The following is a 25,299-nucleotide window of genomic DNA, read 5'->3' on the forward strand; positions in this document are numbered from 1 at the left end:
CGCCTCTCTCTGCCCCCGCCTCTCTCTCTCTCTCTCCCCGCCTCTCTCTCTCTCTCTCTCACCCGCCTCTCTCTCTCTCCCCCGCTTCTCTCTCTCTTCCCCGCCTCTCTCTCTGACCCCGCCTCTCTCTCTCTCTGCCCCCGCCTCTCTCTCTCCCTGCCCCCGCCTCTCTCTCTCCCCCGCCTCTCTCTCTCTCTCTCCCCCGCCTCTCTCTCACCCCCGCCTCTCTCTCTCTCTCCCTCCTCTTCTCTCTCTCCCTCCCCTTCTCTCTCTCTCTCTCTCTCTCTCTCTCTCTGCCTCCCCTTCTCTCTCTCTCTCTCTCTGCCTCCCCCTCTCTCTCTCTGCCTCCCCCCTCTCTCTCTGCCTCCCCCCTCTCTCTCTCTCTCTCTCTCTCTATCTGCCTCCCCTTCTCTCTCTCTCTATTGTAATTATAAAAAAGCTTTTACCAATATTGTTAAATTTATTAAATATGCAAATAAATGTACAAAATAAAAATACAAATAAAATTATACAAATAAAATTCTATATTCTCATACATTTATGTGTGTGTTTTTTTTGTTTTTTTTTAAGATATGGTTATAGGTCAGATTATATCTAAGGTCTGTATCTCACACTCACGTTACTATAAGAATATATACATTTTATTATTTCAAATCACACAAGAAAGCAAACAAAAATCTCTCGAGAGAGAGAGAGTGGAGCTACATTTTTTGGTGTAAATTCATTAGTCTTTGTTGTGCACCTGGTCAAACTTTTTATCACAGAAGTGTGTGGCGACAACTTATGAATAATTCAAATTTATTAAGAAACATTTAAATAAAAATTGTGTGTGAAAATTAATTATTTATATATAATGTGTGTGTTTTTGACAGATGCTCTCTCCACTTTTTTTATCAAAATACTGAAAAAAGTTGTATCTAAAAACATTAATCTTTTATTTCCCCAATTACACTGACATATACTGATAAAGATGCATAACCGGTTCCCGACCAGCGCACCCCGATGTACGTCGGCAGAATGGCATGGGCAGGCAAATGGGCGTACCTGTACGTCCCTTTTTAAATTTGCCGCCCTGCCATCGCGAGCGCGGCGGCACACTCGTGTGCTGGTCGGGACCCCCGTGAGTCCGGTCCCATGTCCCGCGGACTCGATCGCCACGGGCATACCCGCGATCGTCTCACGGGGCAGCTGAACGAGGAAATGCCGTTGTAAACAGCATCTCCCTGTTCTGCCTAGCAACTAGTGACGCTGATCTCTGCTCCATGTGATTGGAGCAGAAATCAATGTTCACTAAATTAAAGCCCAGCCCCCAAAAGTTAGTTACACACCCATAGGAACACTTAACCCCTACACTGCCACCCACTGGTTAACCCCTTCACTACCAGTGTCATTTACACAGGAATCACTGCATTTATATAGCAGTGATTGCTATATAAATGACAATGGTCCCAAAAATGTGTCAAAAATGTCCGATGTGTCCACCATAATGTCGCAGTCTCAATAAAAATTACTAGTAAAAAAAATATATAAATAAAAATGCCATAAAACTATCCCCTATTTTGTAAACGCTATAACTTTTGTGCAAACCAATCAACAATCGATTATTTTTGAATTTTTTTTTTTTCTTCCAAAAATATGTAGAAGAATACGTATTGGCCTAAACGGAGTGAAAAAAAAACATTTTTTATATATTTTGAGTAGGGATGCACCGAAATTTCAGCCGTCGAAACATATCGGCCAAAAATTTGCAATTTGCCGAAAGAGAAAAACGGCCGATAATGGAGCCGAAAATGGGGCGTGGCCTGGGTGGGGGGCAGGGCGGACAACCACTTTAAGTGGGTTGTGAGCCTTCACTAACATAGTATCTATAATAACACACCTTGCTTTACCTTTTTAACTCACACAGTTTTTCTTTTCTTTTTTCTTTTTGGGTGATGATTCACTTTTTTTTTTTTTTTTTACCATTTTATTAATTTATTTATTTTTGTTTATTTATTTTATTTATTGTTTTTTTACTTTTTCCTTCACTTTTGTGGGTTGTGACCCACACAAACACACTATCCATCACACACCTTGTTTTCCTTCTTCAACTCACTCAGCAGCCACCTGGTTACACCTGATTCACTTTTTTGATCCCACATTCATAATTTTATTTATTTAAGCACATTATTTTTCACAGAAATCCCATGTACTGCTGTGGGTATTATAACACTGTGTCGACTATGTTTCTTGAATTCCGCCCACCCTCTATCAGTGCCTTTATTCCCAGCGGGTCACACTGCCACAGTTCCCAGTATAGATGTCCCCAGGAGCCTCCTGTCCTTGGCACCACCATGTCCAATCTTGACCTGTTTTGTACATAGCAGGATGGGATATCTCATTGACAGTTTTAAAATTTTCCTTTTTTATTTATTTTTTTCTTCCCCAACAATTCTGTCATTATTTATTTTTTGCAGACACGCACACTGCATTTACTCCTGAAGAAGTGGACGTTGTTCCCCGAAAAACGTTGAGCTCTCGGATGCAGCTCTGTTACAATCATCAGTTACACTTGGACGCCACATTTTAACCACTTAAGGACCGAGCCTCTTTCTGAGATTTGTTGTTAAAAACAGTTTTGTTTTTTTTTTGCTAGAAAATTACTTAGAACCCACAAACAATATAATTTTTTTTTTTCTAACACCCTAGAGAATAAAATGGTGGTTGTTGCAATAGTTTCTGTCACACTGTATTTGCACAGCGGTCTTACAAGTGCACTTTTTTTGGAAAAAATACACTTTTTTGAATAAAAAAATAAGACAACAGTAAAGTTAGCCCATTTTTTATTTTGTTTGTTTTTTATTGTGAAAGATAATGTTACACCAAGTAAATTGATACCCAACATGTCATGCATCAAAATTGCGCCCACTCGTGGAATGGCGATAAACATTTACCCTTAAAAATCTCCATAGGTGATGTTTAAAATATTCTACAGGTTGCATATTTTAAGTTACAGAGAAGGTATAGAGCTAGAATTATTGATCTCGCTCTAACAATCGTGGCAAAACCTCACATGTGAGGTTTGAACACTGTTTTCATATGCAGGCACAACTCACATATGGGTTCACTTCTGCATGCGAGTTCGTCGGGACAGGACGCGTTTTTTTTATTCTTATTTATTTTACCTTTAATTTTTTATTTTTTACACTGTTTTAAAAAAAAAAAAGTCACTTTTATTTCTATTGCAAGGATTGGAAATATCCCTTGTAATATTAAAAAAGCATGGCAGGACCTCTTAAATATGAGATCTGGGGTCAAAAAGACCTCAGATCTCATATTTACACTAAAATGCAATAAAAAAAATGTTGTCATTTAAAAAATGAAAAAAAAATGTCCCTTTAAGAGCTATGGGCGGAAGTGACGTTTTTACGCGCACGCCACCAGAGGCGCGCATGCCCCCTGCTTGCCCGTGGAGCCGATGCGAGTGCCCGGCGGTCGAGATCACCACCAGGCTCCCGCGATCGCTCGGGCCACACGGAAAAACCGGGATCTGTATGTGTAAACACACAGTTTCCAGTTCTCTGAGGGGAGAAGTGACAGATCGTCTGTTCATACAGACTATGAACAGCAATCTATCTCTTTCCCTACACAGTCCCCTCCACTTTCAGTTAGAACCCACAACAGGGAACACATTAACCCCCCCTTGATTGCCCCCTAGTGGTTATCCCCTTCACTGCCATTGACATCTTTACAGTAATCAATGCATTTTTATAGCACTGATCGCTGTAAAAATGGCAATGGTATATATATATATATATATATATATATATATATATATATATGATTTTTTTATTTTTTTTTCAAAGCAGAGGCCCTAGAAAAAAAATAGGTGGCTTTTGCAATTTTTATTGTCACACGGTATTTGCGCAGTGGTTTTTCGAACAAAGATTTTGGGAAACAGATTCACTTTTTAAAATTTTAATGCAAAAAACACAATACATAACCCAATTTAAAAAAAAAAAATATAAAAGGTTTCCCACCAAGTAAATAGATACCAAACATGTCACGCTTTAAGGCAACACTTTAAAAGCTTTTACAGGTTACCACTTAAAGTGGAGGGCCACCCTGAAAAAAAAATATATAAAAAATTACAAAAAAATCTAAAAAAAAAAATGAAAAAAATTATTTTTTTTTACTTACCAGAAATGCCTGTTGCTAGGCACATAATCCTAATCTTCCTCTTCCTCCTCCGCGGAGATCTTCTGGTCTTCTCTCCTCGTCACGTTGTCTTCTGGGTAATGGGTCGCACTGTGTTCTGGGAACTGTGTGTTCCAGAACACAGCGCGTCCCATTCACAAAGCGCTGCAGGACTCGCGCATGCGCAGTAGGAAACGGGCAGTGAAGCCGTAAGGCTCCACTGCCTGTTTCCCTTAGAAGGAATGGCGGCGCCGGGACCCGAGAGCCGAGGGACGGGTCAGCCTCGGGCGGCCGACATCGCGGGCGCCCTGGACAGGTAAGTGTGCTTATTAAGTCAGCAGCTGCAGTGTTTGCAGCTGCTGACTTTTTTTTTTTTTTAAACGGCCCTCCTCTTTAAGATCTACAGAGGAGGACTAGTGCTAGAATAAGTGCCCTCGATCTGCGGTGATACCTCACATGTGTGGGACGATTGCAGTTTGCGTGTGTTCGGGACGTGTTTGCCACTAGCACAAGGGAGAAACTTTAACAATTTTTTTTTAAATTATTATTATTAATTTATATTAATTTTATTTTTACACTGCTGCTTTAAGTTTTTATTATCACTTTTATTGAGTTACAAGGTGACAGCAATAGGCACCTGACAGGTACTCTTTATGGAGAAATCTGGGGTCTACAAGACCCCAAATACCTCATTTGCACTTGAATGCATTCAAAATGCCAAGATCTGCGTTTTTTGAATACTTTAGATTTTTCAAAATTGCCACCTTTAAGACTCCAGCAAACCGGAAGTGATGTCATGTCATCGCTTTCATGGTTACTGTATCTGAAACTTGACCAAAGCCGATCACGGCTTTCTTTGGGTCTCGGCCACCAGGTCTCCCCGTGGTATGGGGGAGACCAGGTGAGGGGGGTGGGGTGCTGAGCCGCTTCGGTTGTTTTAACAAGAGAGCCGACCGTTGGCTCTAAAAAAAGGTACCGGGGTGCTGCAGGCATCACTCTGGTACAACCACTTGAAGTCAAGTTACACACCAGTTATGTGATTTGGCAGCAAGTAATTAAGCCCCAGTTCACATACAGTATATGCGCATTGGATGCATTTTGAACCACATCTGATCCGCATGACATGTGAATCAATGCTTTCTATGGCACCAGTTCACGTAAGTGCTTTTAAAAAAAAATTCCTGTATGATTTTAAGTCCAGTTCAGGTGCAGTTTCAAGTGTCATTCAGTGCATGATCCCCTCCCTTTGGAGACTGGGCCACAGGAAAGTATTCAAACATGATAATGACTCCAAACACACCTCCAAGATGACCACTGACTTGCTAAAGGAGCTGAGGGTAAAGGTGATGGACTGGCCAAGCATGTCTCCAGACCTAAACCCTATTGAGCATCTGTGGGGCATCCTCAAACGGAAGGTGGAGGAGCTCAAGGTCTCTAACATCCACCAGCTCTGTGATGTCATCATGGAGGAGTGGAAGAGGACTCCAGTGGCAACCTGTGAAGCTCTGGTGAACTCCTTGCCCAAGAGTAGGGATGAGCCGAACACCCCCCGGTTCGGTTCGCACCAGAACTTTCGAACGGACCCCACGTTCGTTACGAACGTTAGAACCCCATTGAAGTCTATGGGACTCGAACGTTCGAAATGGAAAGTGCTAATTTTAACGGCTAATATGCAAGATACTGTCCTAAAAAGGGTTTGGGGACCTGGCTCCTGCCCCAGGGGACATGGGTCAATGCCTAAAATGTTTTTAAGAATGGCCGTTTTGGCGGGAGCACTGATTTTAATGACGATTAAAGTGAAAAAAAAAGTGAAATATTCCTTTAAATATGGTGCCTGGGGGGTGTCTGTAGTATGCCTGTGAAGTGCCACGTGTTTCCCGTGTTTAGAACAGTCCCTGCACAAAATGACATTAAACGGAAATAACACCATTTAAAACTAAAATTCAAAAATTTCCTGGCACTCGGAGATTTCAACCTTTGGGCAAACGAGCCTAAAGACCCCATCGCGACTGCCTGCATCAATCAACTAGAAGAACTGGGTCTAGAGCAACTGATAAAGACTCCCACACATGGGTCAGGACACACCCTGGACCTCATTTTCAAACAGAACATCGACGTCAACATACTCGACAACATAACTCTGCCATGGACGGATCACCACGCTATCAAATTCAAAATCACTACCAACATCACCAACGCAAAACGGAAACCTGTAACAACGCACTGGACCAGATCGCATAAAAAACTGTACTCCGAAGCCTTCAAAACCACTCTGTCCAAAAAAATATCTACAATAACTTTAAACCACTCTACGGAGGAAACACTCAACTCCCTGAACAAGGCATTACTGCAATCAGCAGACTCGGTAGCACCAAAACGCAGGGCTCTCATCAGGAAGAAAAATGCTGGATGGTTTAATAGCTCCCTCTCCGTACTAAAGCAAGAACGCAGAAGAGCGGAAAGAACATGGAGAAGAAATCCCACCGAGGAAAACCTATTTAACTACAAAGGTCTGACAGAGAATTATCGGAAAGCAATCTTCAAAGCCAAAAAGGACCACTTCTCATATACAATCTCAACGGCCGCAAACCAACCACGGGAACTGTTTAAACTGGTTAATCAATCAATGAATCCGGTGTGCCTAGAACCCCCAGAAAACGAATCCCAGGATTACTGTGACAAACTGTCGGATTTTTTCATCGATAAAGTCAAAACCATCAGGGACACAATTTGTCAGAAGAAAACATCCAACCTCAGCCAGCAAATACATAAAGAGGATGTCCGCACCAACATACCGCAACCGCCAAAATTTTCACTATCCCCAATTACCATAGACACCGCAAAAAACATCATTAATAAACTGCGTGACAGTACCTCACCTATTGACATCACCCCCACAAAACTACTGAAAGAATGCTCCGACATCGTGGCTCCAACCATAACCCACCTCATAAACCGATCATTCCACGAAGGGATTGTTCCCAGCATCCTCAAACAAGGCATCGTCAAACCTCTACTCAAGAAACCAAACCTGGACCCTCAGGATCCAAACAACCGTAGGCCGATTACAAGCCTCAACACCATTTCTAAGATCATGGAGAAAGCTGTAGTACATCAGCTACAACGTCACCTGGATACTCACAAACTCCTGGACCCGCTGCAATCAGGCTTCCGCCCGGGTCATGGAACAGAAACAGCTCTCCTCAAGATTTGGGATGACGCCCTCGAAGCAGCAGATGATGGAGAGCCGTGTCTCCTCGTACTGCTAGACCTAAGTGCAGCGTTTGATACAGTAGATCACAATACTCTACTCGTCCGCCTCACAGAAGTAGCCGGAGTCCAAGACATAGATCTCCAATGGTTCGCGTCCTTCCTAGGAAATCGGTCACAGACAGTGAAACTAGGAAAATTCCTCTCCGAAACTCGGGCAGTCACCTGCGGAGTCCCTCAAGGCTCTCCGTTGTCACCCGTTCTCTTCAACATTTACATTCGCCCACTCCTTCAAATCATGAGATGCTCAGATCTCTGCTCCACTCTTACGCTGACGACACGCAACTTTATTTCCGGATCAATGGAAAAAAAGATCACCAACAACAACTTGAAAACTGCCTCAAATCAATAGAGGACTGGATGACCACCAACTCCCTCCAGCTGAACCAATCAAAGACAGAGCTTCTTATCTTACACCCAAATCATAAGCCCGCAACCAAAACCTCCTGGTCTCCACCAACCGTCTTTGGGCAGACTATCTCCCCAAAGACCAAAGCGAAGAGTCTCGGGGTTATTTTAGACGCACAAATGTCAATGGATGCGCAAATAGGATCTGTAGTCAGTCGATCTCACCATCTGCTGCGCATGCTTCGCAGACTCATCCCTTTTATCCCAAAGAATGACAAAGCAGTGGTAGTTGGAACAATCATTAATTCACGACTGGACTACGCAAACTCGCTTTACATAGGATTACCACAATATCAACTTGCGCGATTACAACTGATCCAAAACACGGCGGCAAGGCTGATAACAGGAAAAAAACCCTGGGAATCCATTTCTCCTTCACTGAGGAGCTTACATTGGCTAACCGTAAAAAATCGGATCAGGTTCAAGACCCTTTGCCTCACCCACAAATGCGTGCATAGAGAAGCTCCGCAATACCTAATGGAGAAAATAAATCATTACACACCAAACCGCAGTCTTCGATCAGCCAACAAAAACCTCCTCCTCGTGCCCAAAGCCCGGTATAAATCCAAGGGTGATCGGAGATTCGCTGTCCAAGGGCCTCGGCTATGGAATGCTCTACCAATCAACATCCGCCTGGAAGAAAATCACCTGGCTTTTAGGAAAAAACTCAAGACCTTCCTCTTTTAGCAGATGTTTAAAGCTCTCCACAGCGCCTAGAGGCGATTCAGTTCGCATTGTGCGCTATATAAGTATTTCATTCATTCATTCAAACTGCTTGCGGTTTTAATGTTATATCTGGTTCCTGCAATATGGTTGAAAATCATTGAGAAAAATGGCATGGGTAGCCCTCCCTGCCCATTACCAGCCTATTTGGGTCTTGTACGCATATTAAGGGGAACCCCGTACCCATATTAAAAAAAGGAAATGCGTGTGGCCCCCAGGCCCTATATACTCAGAACAGCAGTATACAGGCGGTGCAAACAAGACAGGGACTGTGTAGGTTTGTTGTGTTAAGTTGAATCTGTCTGTAATTTTCAACTGGTACATTTTTAAAGTGTAGCTCCAGTCAAAAAAACTATTTTTAAGCTTTTTGGAAAACATAGGGAAGGGTTATCACCCCTGTATAATTTGTTTTGTCGTCCATCTTTTTTCATCTCACTTGCTGTTGTCTCCTTCCGTTTGCAAGTAGGAGATGTTTGTAAATTGGATGTTTGAAAGTAGGGGCCTGCCCTATATGCTCTGCAGAAATGGCGGAACAAGGTGTTGGTTTTGCCACAACATTGTAAGCCCTCAAAGTGACTCTTGGTGGGTGCTGGAGCGCCCTGCTGTGAACGATTATATCAAGAATTGTAATTACATGCCATTGTTGAACAGTGGTAGAAAAATTGACCTTCGGTGGTTGTGGTGCTGGTGCCACAACACTATAAGTCCTCACCGTTACTCTGGGTGGGCACAGGAAGGGGCCCTCCTGTGAAATATTATATCAAGAATTGTAATTACATGTCCCTGTTAAACAGGGGCAGAAAAATTGGGCCTTAGGCACTGGTGCCATCACACTGCAACCTCTGCCATATACTCTAGTTTTATTGCAGGAATTAGCCCTGCTGCAAAGCATTGCATCAAAAATTGTACTTAAACGCCCCTGTTAAACAGGGGCAGAAAAATTGGGCCTTAGGCACTGGTGCTGGTGCCACCACACTCCAACCTCTGCCATATACTCTAGTTTTATTGCAGGAATTAGCCCTGCTGCAAAGCATTGCATCAAAAATTGTAATTAAACGCCCCTGTTAAACAGGGGCAGAAAAATTGGGCCTTAGGCACTGGTGCTGGTGCCACCACACTCCAACCTCTGCCATATACTCTAGTTTTATTGCAGGAATTAGCCCTGCTGCAAAGCATTGCATCAAAAATTGTAATTAAACGCCCCTGTTAAACAGGGGCAGAAAAATTGGGCCTTAGGCACTGGTGCCACCACACTCCAACCTCTGCCATATACTCTAGTTTTATTGCAGGAATTAGCCCTGCTGCAAAGCATTGCATCAAAAATTGTACTTAAACGCCCCTGTTAAACAGGGGCAGAAAAATTGGGCCTTAGGCACTGGTGCTGGTGCCACCACACTCCAACCTCTGCCATATACTCTAGTTTTATTGCAGGAATTAGCCCTGCTGCAAAGCATTGCATCAAAAATTGTAATTAAACGTCCCTGTTAAACAGGGGAAGAAAAATTGGGCCTTAGGCACTGGTGCTGGTGCCACCACACTGCAACCTCTGCCATATACTCTAGTTTTATTGCAGGAATTAGCCCTGCTGCAAAGCATTGCATCAAAAATTGTACTTAAACGCCCCTGTTAAACAGGGGCAGAAAAATTTGGCCTTAGGCACTGGTGCTGGTGCCACCACACTCCAACCTCTGCCATATACTCTAGTTTTATTGCAGGAATTAGCCCTGCTGCAAAGCATTGCATCAAAAATTGTAATTAAACGCCCCTGTTAAACAGGGGCAGAAAAATTGGGCTGCTGGCATCACCCAGAACCAAAAATGTTCTTCCAACATATCAGCGGAGGAGGAAGAGGATAGACAATCAACATAACAGGACAGTCACTCAGCATTAGCATAGGCAGTCTTGAAAGGAAGTGGTATTTCAAAAAAAATTATTCGGTTACATCAGCTTCAGGTGCTTGGTAGCTGTGGGTGATCCAAGACTGATTCATCTTGATGAAGGTCAGTCGATCAACTGATTCGGTGGACAGGCGCACCCTGTGATCGATAACAAAGCCACCAGCAGCACTGAAGGTGCGTTCCGAAAGAACGCTGGATGCAGGACAGGCCAGTAGCTCAATTGCATACTGTGCAAGCTCTGGCCAGTGATCCATCCTCAAGACCCAGTAAGCCAGAGGATTTTCAGTGGGAAAGGTGTCCAAGTCTCACCTTGCCCCTAGGTATTCCTGCACCATGTAAATTAGACGCTGGCGATGGGTGCTGGAACCAATCATACCTTGGGGCTGCGGACTAAAAAATTGTCTGAAAGCATCAGTCAGACGGCCACCTTCTCCACCGCTCCTTCTGACTGATGCCTCAGCAACACGTTGTCCAGGACCAGGAGTTTGTGACCTCCCAGTCTCTGGGAACGCGTTTCACAGAGCTTTCTGCAAGGCCTCCCGGAGATGTCTCATCCTCTGCTCCCTCTGCGATGGCAAGATAAGGTCGGCAACCTTACCCTTGTACCGTGGATCAAGGAGAGTGGCCAGCCAGTAATGGTCACTCTCCTTGATCCGAAGAATATGAGGATCCTTCCGCAGGCTTTGCAGGATCAGGGAGGCCATGCAGCGTAGGTTAGCTGAGGCATTCGGTCCGGAGTCCTCTGGGTCACTAAGGACAACATGATCCGCAGCTACCTCCTCCCAGCCACGTACAAGTCCACGTGTTTCTTGGGACTGTAAATCATCCCTATAAGACTGCTGCTGCTGATGCTGATGCTGAGTGCCAGCCTCCACCTCCATGCTGACACAATCATCCTCCTCCTCCTCTTCCTCCTCCTCACCCTCTTCCTGTGTGATGGGTGGCACAGCAGGAACACTGTCTGGATAAAGGGGGCCTTGAGAGGCAAGGAAGTCCTCCTCTTCCTGCCTCTGTTCTGCCTCAAGTGCCCTGTCCATTATTCCACGCAGCGTATGCTCCAAGAGGTGGACAAGAGGTACAGTGTCACTGATGCATACACTGTCACTGCTCACCATCCTTGTGGCCTCCTCAAACGGTGACAGGACAGTGCATGCATCCCTGATCATGCCCCACTGGCGTGGTGAGAAAAAACCAAGCTCCCCTGACCCTGTCCTGGTGCCGTAGTCGCACAGGTACTCATTGATGGCCCTCTGCTGCGTGTGCAGCCGCTGCAGCATGGCCAATGTTGAGTTCCATCTGGTGGACATGTCACATATAAGGCGGTTCTTGGGCAGGTTCAACTCCTTTTGGAGCTCAGCCAGCCGAGCACAGGCATTAAATGATCGGCGGAAATGCACACAGACTTTCCTGGCCTGCTTCAGGACATCATGTAAGCCGGGGTACCTGCCCAAGAACCGCTGCACCACCAGGTTAAGGACGTGAGCTACACAGGGCACATGGGTCAGTTGTCCCTGTCGGAGGGCGGAGAGGAGGTTGGTGCCATTGTCGCAAACCACCATTCCTGGCTTAAGCTGGCGTGGCGTCAACCACCTCTCGGCCTGCCCCTGCAGAGCTGACAAAACATCCGCCCCAGTGTGGCTCCTGTCCCCCAAACAAACCAGCGCAAGCATGGCATGGCATCGTTTTGCCTGCGTACTTGCGTAGCCCCTGGAACGCCTACAGAGCACCGCTGGTTCTGAGGACAGAGCACTGGAAGAGGCCATGGAGGAAGAAGAAGAGGAGGGGGTGGAGGAGAGAGGTGTGTCACAACCAATAGTAGCATTTTGGAGGCGTGGTGGCGGAACAACCTCCAACACTACTGCACCTTGTCCTGCATCCTTCCCAGCAGCCAGAAGAGTGACCCAATGGGCCGTGAAAGACAGGTAACGTCCCTGTCCATGCCTGCTGGACCATGAGTCAGCGGTAATATGCACCTTACCGCTGACCGCCCTGTCCAGCGAGGCAAGGACATTGCCTTCCACATGCCGGTAGAGAGCCGGAATCGCCTTCCGTGAGAAAAAGTGGCGTTTGGGGACCTGCCACTGAGGAACCGCACATTGTACAAACTCACGGAAGGGGGCCGAGTCTACCAACTGAAAAGGCAGCAGTTGAAGTGCTAGCAATTTAGCCAAGCTAGCATTCAACCGCTGGGCATGTGGATGGCTGGGAGTAAACTTCTTCCGCCGGTCCAGCAGCTGGGGCAGGGACATTTGCCTGCTATAATCGGATGTGGATGTACCACTAGCAGAGTTCCCGGAAGCACTTGGCTGTGACACACCTAATTCTACACCTTCATTCCTCTCAGAGCAGGTTTCAGAGAGGACTGAAGGTCTAGTGGGGTTGGAGATGCCAGCTGATGAGGAGCAAGGAGAGGTCCGCTTTGTTCTTTGGTGTGGGTCTTTGAGGTACGCTTGCCAACGAGCTGCATGGCAGGTCAACATATGTCTGGTCAAGCATGTGGTGCCCAAGCGGCTGATGTTTTGGCCACGTGAGATACGCTTGAGACATATGTTGCAAATAGCAGCGGTGCGATCTGATGCACTCGTCTCAAAAAAGGCCCACACCAAAGAACTTTTAGAATAACGCGCAGAGGAAGCGCTCTGCGCAGGCGGAGCTCTGCGGTGTGATTCAGTCGGTGTGCTGCCCCTAAGCTGGCCCCCGGAGGGCATCCTGCCTCGTTGGACATGTGCCTCCTCCTCCTCCTCCTCCTCCTCCCTCCTTCCAGGCACCCACGTGGAGTCAGTGCCCTCATCATCCCCTCCCTCTTCATCGCTGTAGCAAACCTGGCAGTATGCTGCAGCTTGTGGAACATGGCTGCCAGATTGCTGTCCTTCTTGAGCATCCCCTCTCTCTGCGCTCACGCTACTGCCTTCCTCTAGCTGAGTGTCATCATCAGAGCCCACCAAACACTGGGCATCCTCCTGGAGCATGTACCCAACACTGTGCTCAAAGAGTTCAGGAAACTCCTCAGGAAGACGTGGTGGGTCTAGGGAAGGAGTCACCGATGATGACATTGAGAGGAGGGAAGACGATGCGTTGGCAGCTGCTTTGCTACTACCCTGAGACTGGGTGAGAGAGGATGAGGAGGATGAAGAGGGCTTGGTCATCCACTCTACCAAGTTGTTGGCATGTTGCGGTTCAACATGTCCAGCTGCAGAAAAGAAGGACAAGCATGTCCCATGGCCACGTGCTGATGACAATGCACCGCATCCACGACCAGCACTGTTGTCTCTAGACACAGAGCCTGCTTGCCCTCTTTTATCGGCTCGCGCCTGTCTGCCTCTCCTTGCTGGCCTTCCAGACATGGTAATGGCCTGAAGGGAGTTGGGTAAAACAGTAGTTGGGTAGTTTATATTGTGCTGGAGGCACACAACACCCACTAACTCCTGCAGATGCCTTTTTTATAGAACAGCAGAGATAAACGGGTATATACAGATGTATACTGTGCTGTGCTGGAAGCACACACAACTTCCAATAACTCCTGCAGATGGCAATTGGGCTCAAATAGAGAACAGCTATGTAGGTGGATTATAGCGGTATGTACTGGGTACAGAGCACGCAGACAGCACGCACTATCTCCTGACACTACTGACTGCAAGCTCTATTATTAAAGATGGACCACTAGCTATATAGGTGAGGTGAATATCACGGTGTATACTGCGGTCAGGGCACGCAGACAATAACCAGAAAACAGCAGAGTTAAAGGGGTATATACAGATGTATACTGTGCTGTGCTGGAAGCACACACAACTTCCAATAACTCCTGCAGATGGCAATTGGGCTCAAATAGAGAACAGCTATGTAGGTGGATTATAGCGGTATGTACTGGGTACAGAGCATGCAGACAGCACGCACTAGATCACTAGCTATATAGGTGAGGTGAATATAGTGGTGTATACTGCGGTCAGGGCACAGACAATAACCACTACACAAGAGCAAGATAGGAAATCAGCCAAAAACGATCGGTGTGTAACTGTGTTGAAGGTACACAGAACACCCACTGCTTCAGACGCCAACACACTACACGAGGCTGCTTCAAAGGCGGCCTTATATAGTGTGGGGCGTGCACTACACAGCCTGAGCTATGATTGGCCACAGGCAGGATGCCTGTGGCCAATCATGGCTCTCCTCGCTGCTGGCGATGCGATTGGCCAAGCATGCGGGGTCACAGTGCATGCTTGGCCAATCACGAGCCAGCAATGCACTGCGCCATCGCAGTGCATTGTGGGCCGTGCGCGCCACACGAATTTTGAAGCGAACGGACCAAGAATTCCGATTTCGCCGAACGGACGAACAGCCAATGTTCGAGTCGAACATACGTTCGACTCGAACACGAAGCTCATCCCTACCCAAGAGGGTTAAGGCAATGCTGGAAAATAATGATGGCCACTAGAGCTGCACAATTAATCGTTAAAAAATCGTGATCTCGATTCACCCCCTCTGACGATCTCTCCTGCAGAGGTTGCCTCTTTCATGTAAAGAAGTGGAGAAACTATCTGCTCACTCAGCTATCAAAAGAAAACCATCGGGCAGTCTGCCAAGTTTTTTTAACTTGCAACATTGTAACTAAGCTTCCTTCTTAGATCAAAGGGATAGCACTTCTGTATAAATAAATAATCCAGGCAGACTGCCAAATTTTCAACAAGGTAAATGCAGGAAGTTTAACCACTTAAAGTCTAAATCTTTTTCCGACACTTCTTTCTTAAGTTAAAATCAATATTTTTTGCTAGAAAATTACTTGGAACCCCCAAACATTATATATATTTTAGCAGAGACCCTAGGGAATAAAATGGCAATTGCCTCAATATTTTCTGTCACACTTTATTTGTCCAGTGGTCTTTCAAATGCAATTTTTTGGGGAAAAAATTCACTTCAATGAATAAAAAAAAAGGAAACAATAAAGTTAGCCCAATTTTTTTTTTTTATGTGAAAGATGATTTTACACCGCGAGAATTGTGAGAGAATCATGATTTATCTTCTAAGCAAAAAAATTGTGATTCTCATTTTAGCCAGAATCGTGCAGCTCTAATGGCCACACAAAATATTGACATTTTGGGCTCGATTTGGACATTTTCACTTAAGGGTGTACTCACTTTTGTTGCCAGCAGTTAAGACATTAATGGCTGTGTGTTGAGTTATTTTGAGGGAATGGAAAATTTACACTGTTATACAAGCTGTACACTCACTACTTTACATTGTAGTGTCATTTCTTCAGTGTTGTCACATGAAAAGATATAATAAAATATTTATAAAAAGGGGTGTACTCACTTTCGTGAGATACTGTATATATAGAGAGACATTTTGGCCCACTTTTCTTTGTAGAATTGTTTCAATTCAGCCACATTGGAGGGTTCTCCAAAATGTGTGGCCTGTCTAAGGTCATGCCTCAGCATCCCAATGGGATTTAAAGAGGGATTCCACCTACAAAAAAAATATTAAAAGCCAGCAGCTATAAATACTACAGCTGCTGACTTTTAATAAATGGACTCTCACCTGTCCCGGGTTCCAGCGATGGCGGCAGCCGAGGCCGATCGATCGCTCGGCTCTCAGCTGCTGCCGCCACCATTCTAGGTGAGGGAATCAGGAAGTGAAGCGAATCGGCTTCACTTCCCGATTCCCTACTGCGCATGCGCGAGTCGTGCAGCACAATAGGAATTGTCCGCGCTGTCTCTGAGACCCGTGCGGTGTCCCAGCAGACAGCGCGGCAGGACAGGAAATGGCGTAGACTCCCACGGGAGTCTATGCCCGGAAGTGGGTGTAAATACCTGTCTTTGACAGGTATCTCCGACCCTCTCCCCCCTGAAAGGTGCCAATTGTGACACCGGAAGGGGGGAGGGTTCCGATCAGCGGAGGTTCCACTTTAGGGTGGAACCCCGCTTTAAGTCCAGACTTTGACAAGGCCACTCCAAAACCTTAATTCTGAGCCATTCAGAGGTGAACTTGCTAATGTGTTTCGGATCTTGAGCTTGAGGTGACAAACTTTTGGCCAGACATTCTTCTTCAGGATTTTCTGGCAGAGATCAGAATTCATGGTTCCATCAATTATGGCAAGTCGTCCGGGTCCTGAAGCCACAAAACAGCCCCAGACCATCACACTACCACCACCATGTTTCACTGTTGGTATAATGTTCTTTTTATGAAATGCTGTGTTTGTTTTTTGCCAGATGTAACACCTTCCAAAAAGTTCAACTTTTTTCCTATCAGTTCATGGAATATTTGCCCCAAAGTATTGAGGATAATCAAGATAAATACGATGTTTTTTAGCAAATGTGAGACCTTTGAGTTATTTTTGGTAGGCAGTGGCTTTGGCCTTGGAACTCTGTCATAAACACCATTTTCGCCTCTGTCTTATTATTGAACCATGAACACTGACCTTAACTGAGGCAAGTGTGGCCTCAGGCCTAGATGTTGCTCTGGATTATTTTATGACCTCCTTGATGAGTCGTTGTGCTCTTTGAGTCATTTTGGTAGGACAGCCACTCCTGGGAAGGTTCACCACTGTTCCAAGTTTTCTCTAATTGTGGATAATGGCTCTCACTGTGGTTTGCTGCATGATTAGGACAAGCACTAATTGCTTCACTTTTGTCCATAACTTTAAAGCCAAATTTTTTTTTTAACTGTACTTTTATGATTTCTACGAATAAAGTTTGTCAAAACATTTTTTATACATCAGGCTATCATACTTTAAAGTCCCATGGGGATAATTGTTTGCTTATGTAATATAGGCTCTAAGCTCCCTAAGGGCAGGGAGTGGTGTGAATATGCAGTATGTAGCGTAGTTCATAGGTTTTCAGTACTAAAATACCTTAAAAAATAACACAGCCACCACATATAATGACTAGTATGCTACAATATCACATTTTTGTTGTTGAGTTTACTTATGCTTTAGAGTAGTGGTAGACAATTTAAAAATCATAGAAGGCTTCAAATACAGCCCCCAACATCTCCAGAGGCTCCAACATTTTGGTCCTGCTGAATTTTGTGCAATGTATTGCAATGTACACAGAAGTTGGAGTACAATAACTCCCAGCATTGGTGTCAGTGAGTTCAATAATTACCCCCCCCCCCGCATTGGTGTCAATGAGTTCAATAATAACCCTCAACATTGGTGTCAGTGAGTTCAATAATAACCCCCAACATTGGTGTCAGTGAGTTCAATAATGACACTCAGCATTGGTGTCAGTGAGTTCAATAATAACCCCCAACATTGGTGTCAGTGAGTTCAATAATAACCCCCAACATTGGTGTCAGTGAGTTCAATAATGACACTCAGCATTGGTGTCAGTGAGTTCAATAATAATCCTATGCATTGGTGTCAGTAAATGCAATATTAACCCTCAACACTGGTGTCAGTACTTTTAACCTTCTCCCACATGAGTGGTCAGTGGCAGTTCAATTTAACCCCCCCCCCCCCCCCATGGTATTGGTCAGTGGCAGTGAACGTTAACCTCTCTAAATTGGTGGTCTTTAGCAGTGAAATTTAATTCCCAACAGCATTACTGGACAATTCAATTGTTCAATTGAAAGTTAACCCCCATCCTCCCCTATTGGTGATCACTTACCCGCCAAATAGTCCCACACCACTCTCTCTTTCCAAGCCAGAATTTTTCCTTTTTGGCACATATAATTCTGCCCACTGTAAGGTCCTCTCATTCAGTGATGAGTGCTGGAACACACAGAGTTTTACAGCTCCCAGCATCTCGCTGTCACTCTGCTTCCTGTATGGTGCCCAACAGTCAGTGGGCCACAGGCAGAGGGCCGATGGGTTCTCATTGGGCACCAGGGCTTTAGAGTCAGAACTAGCTCCCTCTTTGGGGGATCAGAGGCATTGTGTACCCTGCTCTTAATTAACTAGTATATAGTACCCCCTAGTGGCAGTTTATAAATCTTTTTCCGCAGCAGGGAGCCAGTGGTGTAGCATGACCATGACATCTGGAAACCTGCCTTGTTGTGTGTGGCCCAAGGCCTGGTAACACAGCCACTCTCACAATACATGGGTAGTTTCGCTCAGTTCACCTGTCTGAACATGTACAGAGACAAAACAATGCACATGGTTTTCACAGGGCAATATCTCTCTTTCTTCCTATAACACAGGCCAGCAGCAAATTCCCCACTGCTCTGCTTTATACCCTGGGGGGTCACAAAACAGGTACTGGTTACTCCAGCCCTGTAAACACAACCTAGGAGGGGGACCTACTCTGAAGAAGACTTGACTCCCTTGCCACTACATACTGGAGCTTTCCCTGGTCCTTACTGCTCACACCCACCACCTTAGCACCCCCACCTCCCATTTCTACAGCCTAGCAAAAGGGTAAGGACAAAAAGTCCTAACAAGCTGGAGACAGGATGGGGGACAATAAAAATGCAACCTAACCTGCCCTCCCCCTTACAGGTATGTGGCGCTTTAAGCTGGCCATACACTAGTAGATTTTCGAACAAACATTGGCACGAAAATTCCTAGTACATTCGATGACTTGATGAATGTTCTTAAAAAGTACTTCAAATTTTGCTTTGCTTATAATATTCTATTTTGGAATTAATATTCTTTCTCGAACGCAAACAACATACACTGCTAGAAATTTGTCGGTACAAGAAAAAATTTTCATCCTGCTCTTTCAAAATTTCTCATCACTGAGGTAAAAAAAGGAATGTCAATTTGACCCAGTAATGACTAGAAAACCAAACGAACATAACATTACGAACTCAATTCTACTAGTGTATGGCCAGCTTTGGACTACTTACTGTTTACCAGTTTATTGATATGACTTAAGAGCTGAAACCCCCCCCCCCCCCCCCAATTACCCCTCAAAGCAAACCACCACTCCACTATTGAAGCAGTGCTTACGGAGCAAAATAGCTTAAGCTAAACATTTACGCAAGAGAGTGAGTCAGAGCAGAGACTCCTCCCATACCCCTGTTTAACTCCATTTGAGGTCTAAAGGAATTATATATTGTAGATATACTGTGTATATATATATATATATATATATATATATATATATATATATAGATATGTGTGTGTGTATTTAATTCAATAGATATTTGTATTTTATGATTACCTTCAAAATCTCCTCTTTTGTTCCTTTTCGTTTTTGTAATTTTCTCTCTTTAGCAGGACATTCGTATGAAAATTTTTCAAATTCAGATGTAACCAGGCATCCGTCTTCAGGTAAGTAGTCATACAACATGTCCATACTATCAGTAGAGAGGCTACAAAGCTGAAGAATCTTTCTAGGCCTTGTAAGCTGTACCACCATCTTGTAGACTTGGTTCTCTACAAAAAAAAATGGATGGAAAAAAAATAATTACCATATTTATTGGCGTATAACATGCACAAGTGTATAACACGCACAGGTGTATAACACGCACAGGTGTATAACACGCACAGGTGTATAACACGCACATTAATTTTAAGAGGGAAGTTTCAGGAAAAAACCTTACCTTTTAAATAAGAAACTTTGAAACAAAATATGGGTCAGTGACCGTCTGCAGCCTCACCATTGTCTTCAATGCAGCAGGCTCACCATTGCCATCAGTGAAGTCTGATCGATGGCCATCGGCAGCCCAGAGGGAACAGGCAGGGGGCGGGACGAGCGCTGACAGATTACATACAGTGAGAATCTCCTATGATAGGCAGAACAGTGGTCCAATGGCAGCCCAGGAGACAGGACTTCCTATTACAGAAGCCGCCAAGTAAATAGGATATTCTCACTGTATGTAATCTGACGACGCTCATCATGCCCCCCTCCCTGTCCCCTCCAAGGCAGCTAAAATTGAAGTATTTGCACCCGATTTTCAGGGTAAAAAGGTGTGTTTTATACACCAATAAATACCGTAGATGAATTAAATTTTATGTGCAATGCTGCAACTTCCAAAGGGTCAACATTAGCTTGGCAAAAAGCCCCATCTGCTCCTCGTCATAACCAATTTGGCGAAACTGTGCAAGGAGCAGATTCTGAAAAAAGTATTTGAAAACACTGCAAAGAGTTTTGAAACAATATAGTTGTCTAATTTGATAAACATGTTAAAAACAGAAATAATTAGACACCAATGACACATTTTAATATAAAATTTAAACATATAAAAAAAAAGGGGGATTGCTCTTTTGAAATGTTGAAATGATTTTATATATATATATATATATATATATATATATATATATATATATATATATAGGTATATTCTTAATATATTTTATTTTAACGCCAACATGCTTCTTTAGTCTCCAAACTACTTTGGTATCAGTCTAAAGTCCAGTACACATGATCAGACTTTCCGGCGGTAAATGTTGGATGTCAGGCTGTTGGTGGAAAATCCGACCGTGTGTATGCTCCACCGGACAATTGTTGACAGACTTTCTACCAACAAATGTTGGCTAGCATGTCTTCAAATTTTCCACCAACAAATGTCTGTTGTTGGAAAGTCCAAAGTACAAACACACATGCTTGGAAGCAAGGAGGGGCCAGAAGTGATCGGTCTTGTAAACTAGCGTTCTTAATGGAGAATAGTGGAAAATTATGAAATCTCGAAATGCAGCGCACAATTCTCTTCTTCTTTAATGGGATAATGATGAAGCTGCTTTGCTGGTGATACTGATGGAGTTATTGCAAACTAATTTTCAAAGGCTTTTTTTTTTTCTAGTGATATCAAGAGTAATATTATTATGCTTTTTTTTTCTTTCTTTTTTTTTGGGCAAGTTACCACAACACCGTTATCTCATGGTTTTCAAGATCAAAAATACAACAATGTTGCTGACCCATTAATTTTACATTGTATTTTTTTAAATGTAACTGCCTACTCCCAAACTGTCATTTGAAGTAAAACAGTCTTATAGGAAGACGGAAACTAGAAAAAAAATCAAAGCACTAGCTATCTGGGAGTGGCTGTGAAAGCAATTCGTTGACTGAGAAAAAAAAAAAAAAACATGTTATGCATGCTAACATGAATTATGGAATTAATTAAAGAAAGAAGACACTTACTAGCCCAATAAGTTTACAGCATTGTTTTCTACAACCCAAAAGGAACCCTTTGCTTCAAGACTAAGAGCACCTGTCTCTGAATAGTCATTCTAATAAACTAGACCTGTTCAGCCTAAAAATTAAGATAAAGAGAAGCAGCCATGGCAAAGTGTGACTTCCTGCATAATTTAATTTATTCAACTCTATAAGTTCTTCTTTTACAGGCTGGTGATGGGTGCACTTGTGCGGTTATTTTAGAGGTTTCAGAACATACCTGTATGCTCCATCGTGGATTCACAGTCTGCCTTCCAGAGTTTCACACCTTGAAAAGTTTCCATGAATTTGATACTTGCTGGTCTTCAGCGGTGGATTGCCTCTAGGGGTAACAATGACTGAGTTGGAATGTGCTGAGATAATGAGAACACACCCTCCCCTCTTTTGTGAGTGACCGGCAATATAAAGAACTTTTCTTTATGCACAGTGCGCACGCCGAGCTTGTACCACGTGTAGTCTTATAGCTTTTTTTTATTTATTTATTTATTTTTTGGCCTTATGTAACTTGATAAGCTTATACAATGCTGAAGGCAGCTCCACCCTAGTCTGACATTACATATCATTTTTCATTTGTCTGCTATCCCTCCCTTTATTCCGTTGCACTCAAACAAAGGTTATAAAGCTATAAAGGAGGTAACCTATTTATATAACTTGTGTAACGTCAGGAAAATCGGTTATCTAATCATTTATATATAATTATTATTATGTGCATAATTAATAAGGAAAGTTTTAACACCCTTTTTTCCAGGAAACTTCAGGAAAGAGAACATAAATACAATATATCAAGTTAATTAATTTTCCCCTTAATCGTGGTGCTCAATCATATAAAAAAATTATGAATATCGCAACAATGTGATCATGTAAGAATTTTATGCAACACAACAACTGGGACAGATCGTCTGGAAAACAATGTATATTTTTGAAAATGTAAGCCCTTGTACACACGGTCGGACATTCCGATGGAAAATGTCCGATTGGACCGTGTTGTTGGATAATCCGACCGTGTGTGGGCTCCATCGGACTGTTTCCGTCGGAATATCCGAAGGACAAAGTTTTAGAGCTGGGCTATAAAATTTTCCGATTGTTTGTAGAGAATTCCAATCGGACAAAGTGCCATGCATGCTCAGATCAAATTACGAGACCAAAGCTATTCGCTACTAGCCTGAACATAGTCTCGTCATAACGAAATTACGTCATCACGCTCCGAACGACTGGATTTTCCGACAACTTTGTCTGACTGTGTGTATGCAACACCAGTTTCGGACAAAATCCGTTGGACAAAATCCGATGGATTTTGTTGTCGCAATGTCCGACCGTGTGTACAAGGGCTTAGAAGACCTGCGAGTCCTCAACATTTTTTGCTTACAAACTATTTTTATTTGGTACAAAATGTAGTACAAAGAAAGTGCGAAATTATGACAGAATAATTACAATAATAACGAGTTGTACATAAGAAAATTTAGAAAAATTTTAAGCAGTTCTTTACACTAGAGACAAAAAAATGAAAAAGCCAGCAGCTACAAATACTGTAGCTGTTGACTTTTACTAATAGGACACTTACCTGTCCGGGGATCCAGCATGGTCCTCACCCCAGCCAGCTCCTCAGGTCCCTGGCGCCAACTTCTTTAGCTTGCAGCTCCACAGCCGGCTTCCTACTGCATATGCACGAGGCCACGCTGAGCTTTGTGAATGGTCCCAAAGCTTTCTGGGGCCTGGGAAGGCTGTGGGGAAGGGGGAGAGGCAAACATCTGCTTGGATCACTGCAGCGATCTGACCCAAAGTGGGAGCGGGTGCCTGTCAAAGCCAGGTACCCGCTCCCCCCCAAAAAAGTGCCAAAACTTAGAGAGGAGGAGCTAGATAAGTGGCACTTCCCTTTTGGGTGAAGTTCTGCTTTAAAGCCTAGTACACACAGGTGAAATGTTGGGCGGCATCGACCCATGTGTACTACAGCTGGTCCAACAGAATCTGACCGTTAAGCTTGCTTCTGTCGAAGGGTCATGACCGAAAAAGGTCTGCCAACCGGCTCACAATCAGCGCTCTCAGCCATTGGCTGAGAACACTTACCGACGTGCTCTGGTAGGGGGCTGTCCACCTGTCAGAACATCATAACACAGCAAGCGAGATCGCTGTACTAACATCAGATTGTTAGTACAACAGCTTCGACCTGAGATTTCAGTTTAAAAAAAAAACAATAGTGTGTACGAGGCTTAAGTGTCTCTATAAATGAAAGACACAACACATTCAAAATGTATTTTCTAGTATAATAAAAACATGTCACGGTGTTGTGAATAGCTGTGCTATACTGATCTGACAATGGCCAACAAATGCATGTCATCAATTCAAAAAGCTGCGTGAGTTATTTTATCTCACAAGACTTTTTCCAATAAAATGTTCACTAAACATGCATAGCTTTGACAAAGAAATTAACTTTCTATTAAATAACTATATATAGTAACTATTGCATGCTTTTATGTCTCATGGATTTCTAGTTTATATCTAAAAACAGAAGATATCAAACCACCACTAAATGGACATTCCAATATAAGCACCAAATTACTTTTATCATAATTTAATAACTCTACTCACGGATACCCAGGACAAAGTTTTGCATGCCTGGAGCGATCACGGGTGGTCAGTGGACATCGTGGCCACCGGCCACGCGCAGCGGCTCTGTTGTTGCGCCTCCGGTGGCACACGCGCAACAAGCTTCTTAAAGCGGCCAATGTAAAATGACGGCAATTCGCGCAGGCGTGCCAACCTGCAGCAGTACAACTGCGGTGGCAGGTCGGCAAGGAGTTAAAGCGGGAGTCCGCCGGGACTCCGCGTTTTTTTTTTTTTTTAAAAGCCAGCAGCTACAAATACTGCAGCTGCTGACTTTTAAAATAGTGACACTTACCTGTCCAGCGCGCCCGCGATGTCGGCACCCGAAGCCGATCTCTAGATCGTCTCTCGGGTGCTGCCGCCGCCATCTTGGGTATGGGAATCAGGAAATGGAGCCTTTCGGCTTCATTTCCCGGTTCCCTACTGCGCATGCGCGAGTCGCGCTGCGCAATAAGGACGGTCCCCGCTGCCTCTGGGATCTGTGTGTTTCCCAGCAGGCAGCGGGGCACTTGCGGAAAGGGGCGGGCACCTGCGGAAAGGGGCGTAATCTACGCCCTTTTCCGCAGAGAGCTATCCCGGAAGTGGGTGCAGATACCTGTACTGTACAGGTATCTGCACCCCCCTCCCCCCTGAAAGGTGCCAATTGTGGCGCCGGAGGGGGGGCAGGTTCACTTTAGGGTGGACCTCTGCTTTAAGATAATAATCTGGACCCCTTTACATTACACAGCCCCGCACTTCTGGACCCCTTTACATTACAGAGCCCCACACCTATGGACCCCTGTAGGTTAGACAGTAGACAGCTCCCCTGCACATCACACAGCCGCCCGCATATTACACAGCCCCCCTATGTTATGCGTTAAAATTGCGCACACTTGTGGAATAGTGACAAACTACAGTACTTAAAAATCTCCACAGGGAACCATTTAAACATTTCTACAGGTTACCAGTTTAGACTTACAGAGAAGGACTTGTCCTAGAATTATTGCTTCCACACTACCTCACATGTGTGGTTTGAACACTGTTTACATTACAGGTCATGACATCGCTTCTGGGTTACTAGACCTGAGACCCAATTAAAGCTGATTATGTACTGATTCAAGTCTCCGGGCCAGTCGGCAAATGTGGCAGCTGGTCACTTGGGCTTCCCGGTAAGACGGGAGAACCACAGAAGT

General features: G+C 44.3%; 1 protein-coding gene across 1 annotated transcript in view; it reads right to left on the reverse strand.

Annotated features, from left to right (window-relative positions):
• The window catches only part of LOC143927652 (D-threitol dehydrogenase-like), a 119,014-nt gene extending 97,078 nt beyond the window's left edge, over positions 1–21,936 (reverse strand). Inside the window, exons 1-2 of the mRNA XM_077451857.1 lie at positions 21,747–21,936; positions 19,574–19,788 (exon numbers count right to left, since the gene is read on the reverse strand). Coding sequence (XP_077307983.1) covers positions 19,574–19,788; positions 21,747–21,810 — 279 coding nt within the window. The 5' untranslated portion in view covers positions 21,811–21,936. The remainder of the gene's footprint in view (positions 1–19,573; positions 19,789–21,746) is intronic.
• Positions 21,937–25,299: the final 3,363 nt, after the last annotated feature.

This window comes from Lithobates pipiens, unplaced genomic scaffold, assembly GCF_037356315.1.
Source record: "Lithobates pipiens isolate NorthernLeopardFrog02 unplaced genomic scaffold, aLitPip1_a1.2 Scaffold_23, whole genome shotgun sequence".
Classification (NCBI taxonomy): domain Eukaryota; kingdom Metazoa; phylum Chordata; class Amphibia; order Anura; family Ranidae; genus Lithobates; species Lithobates pipiens.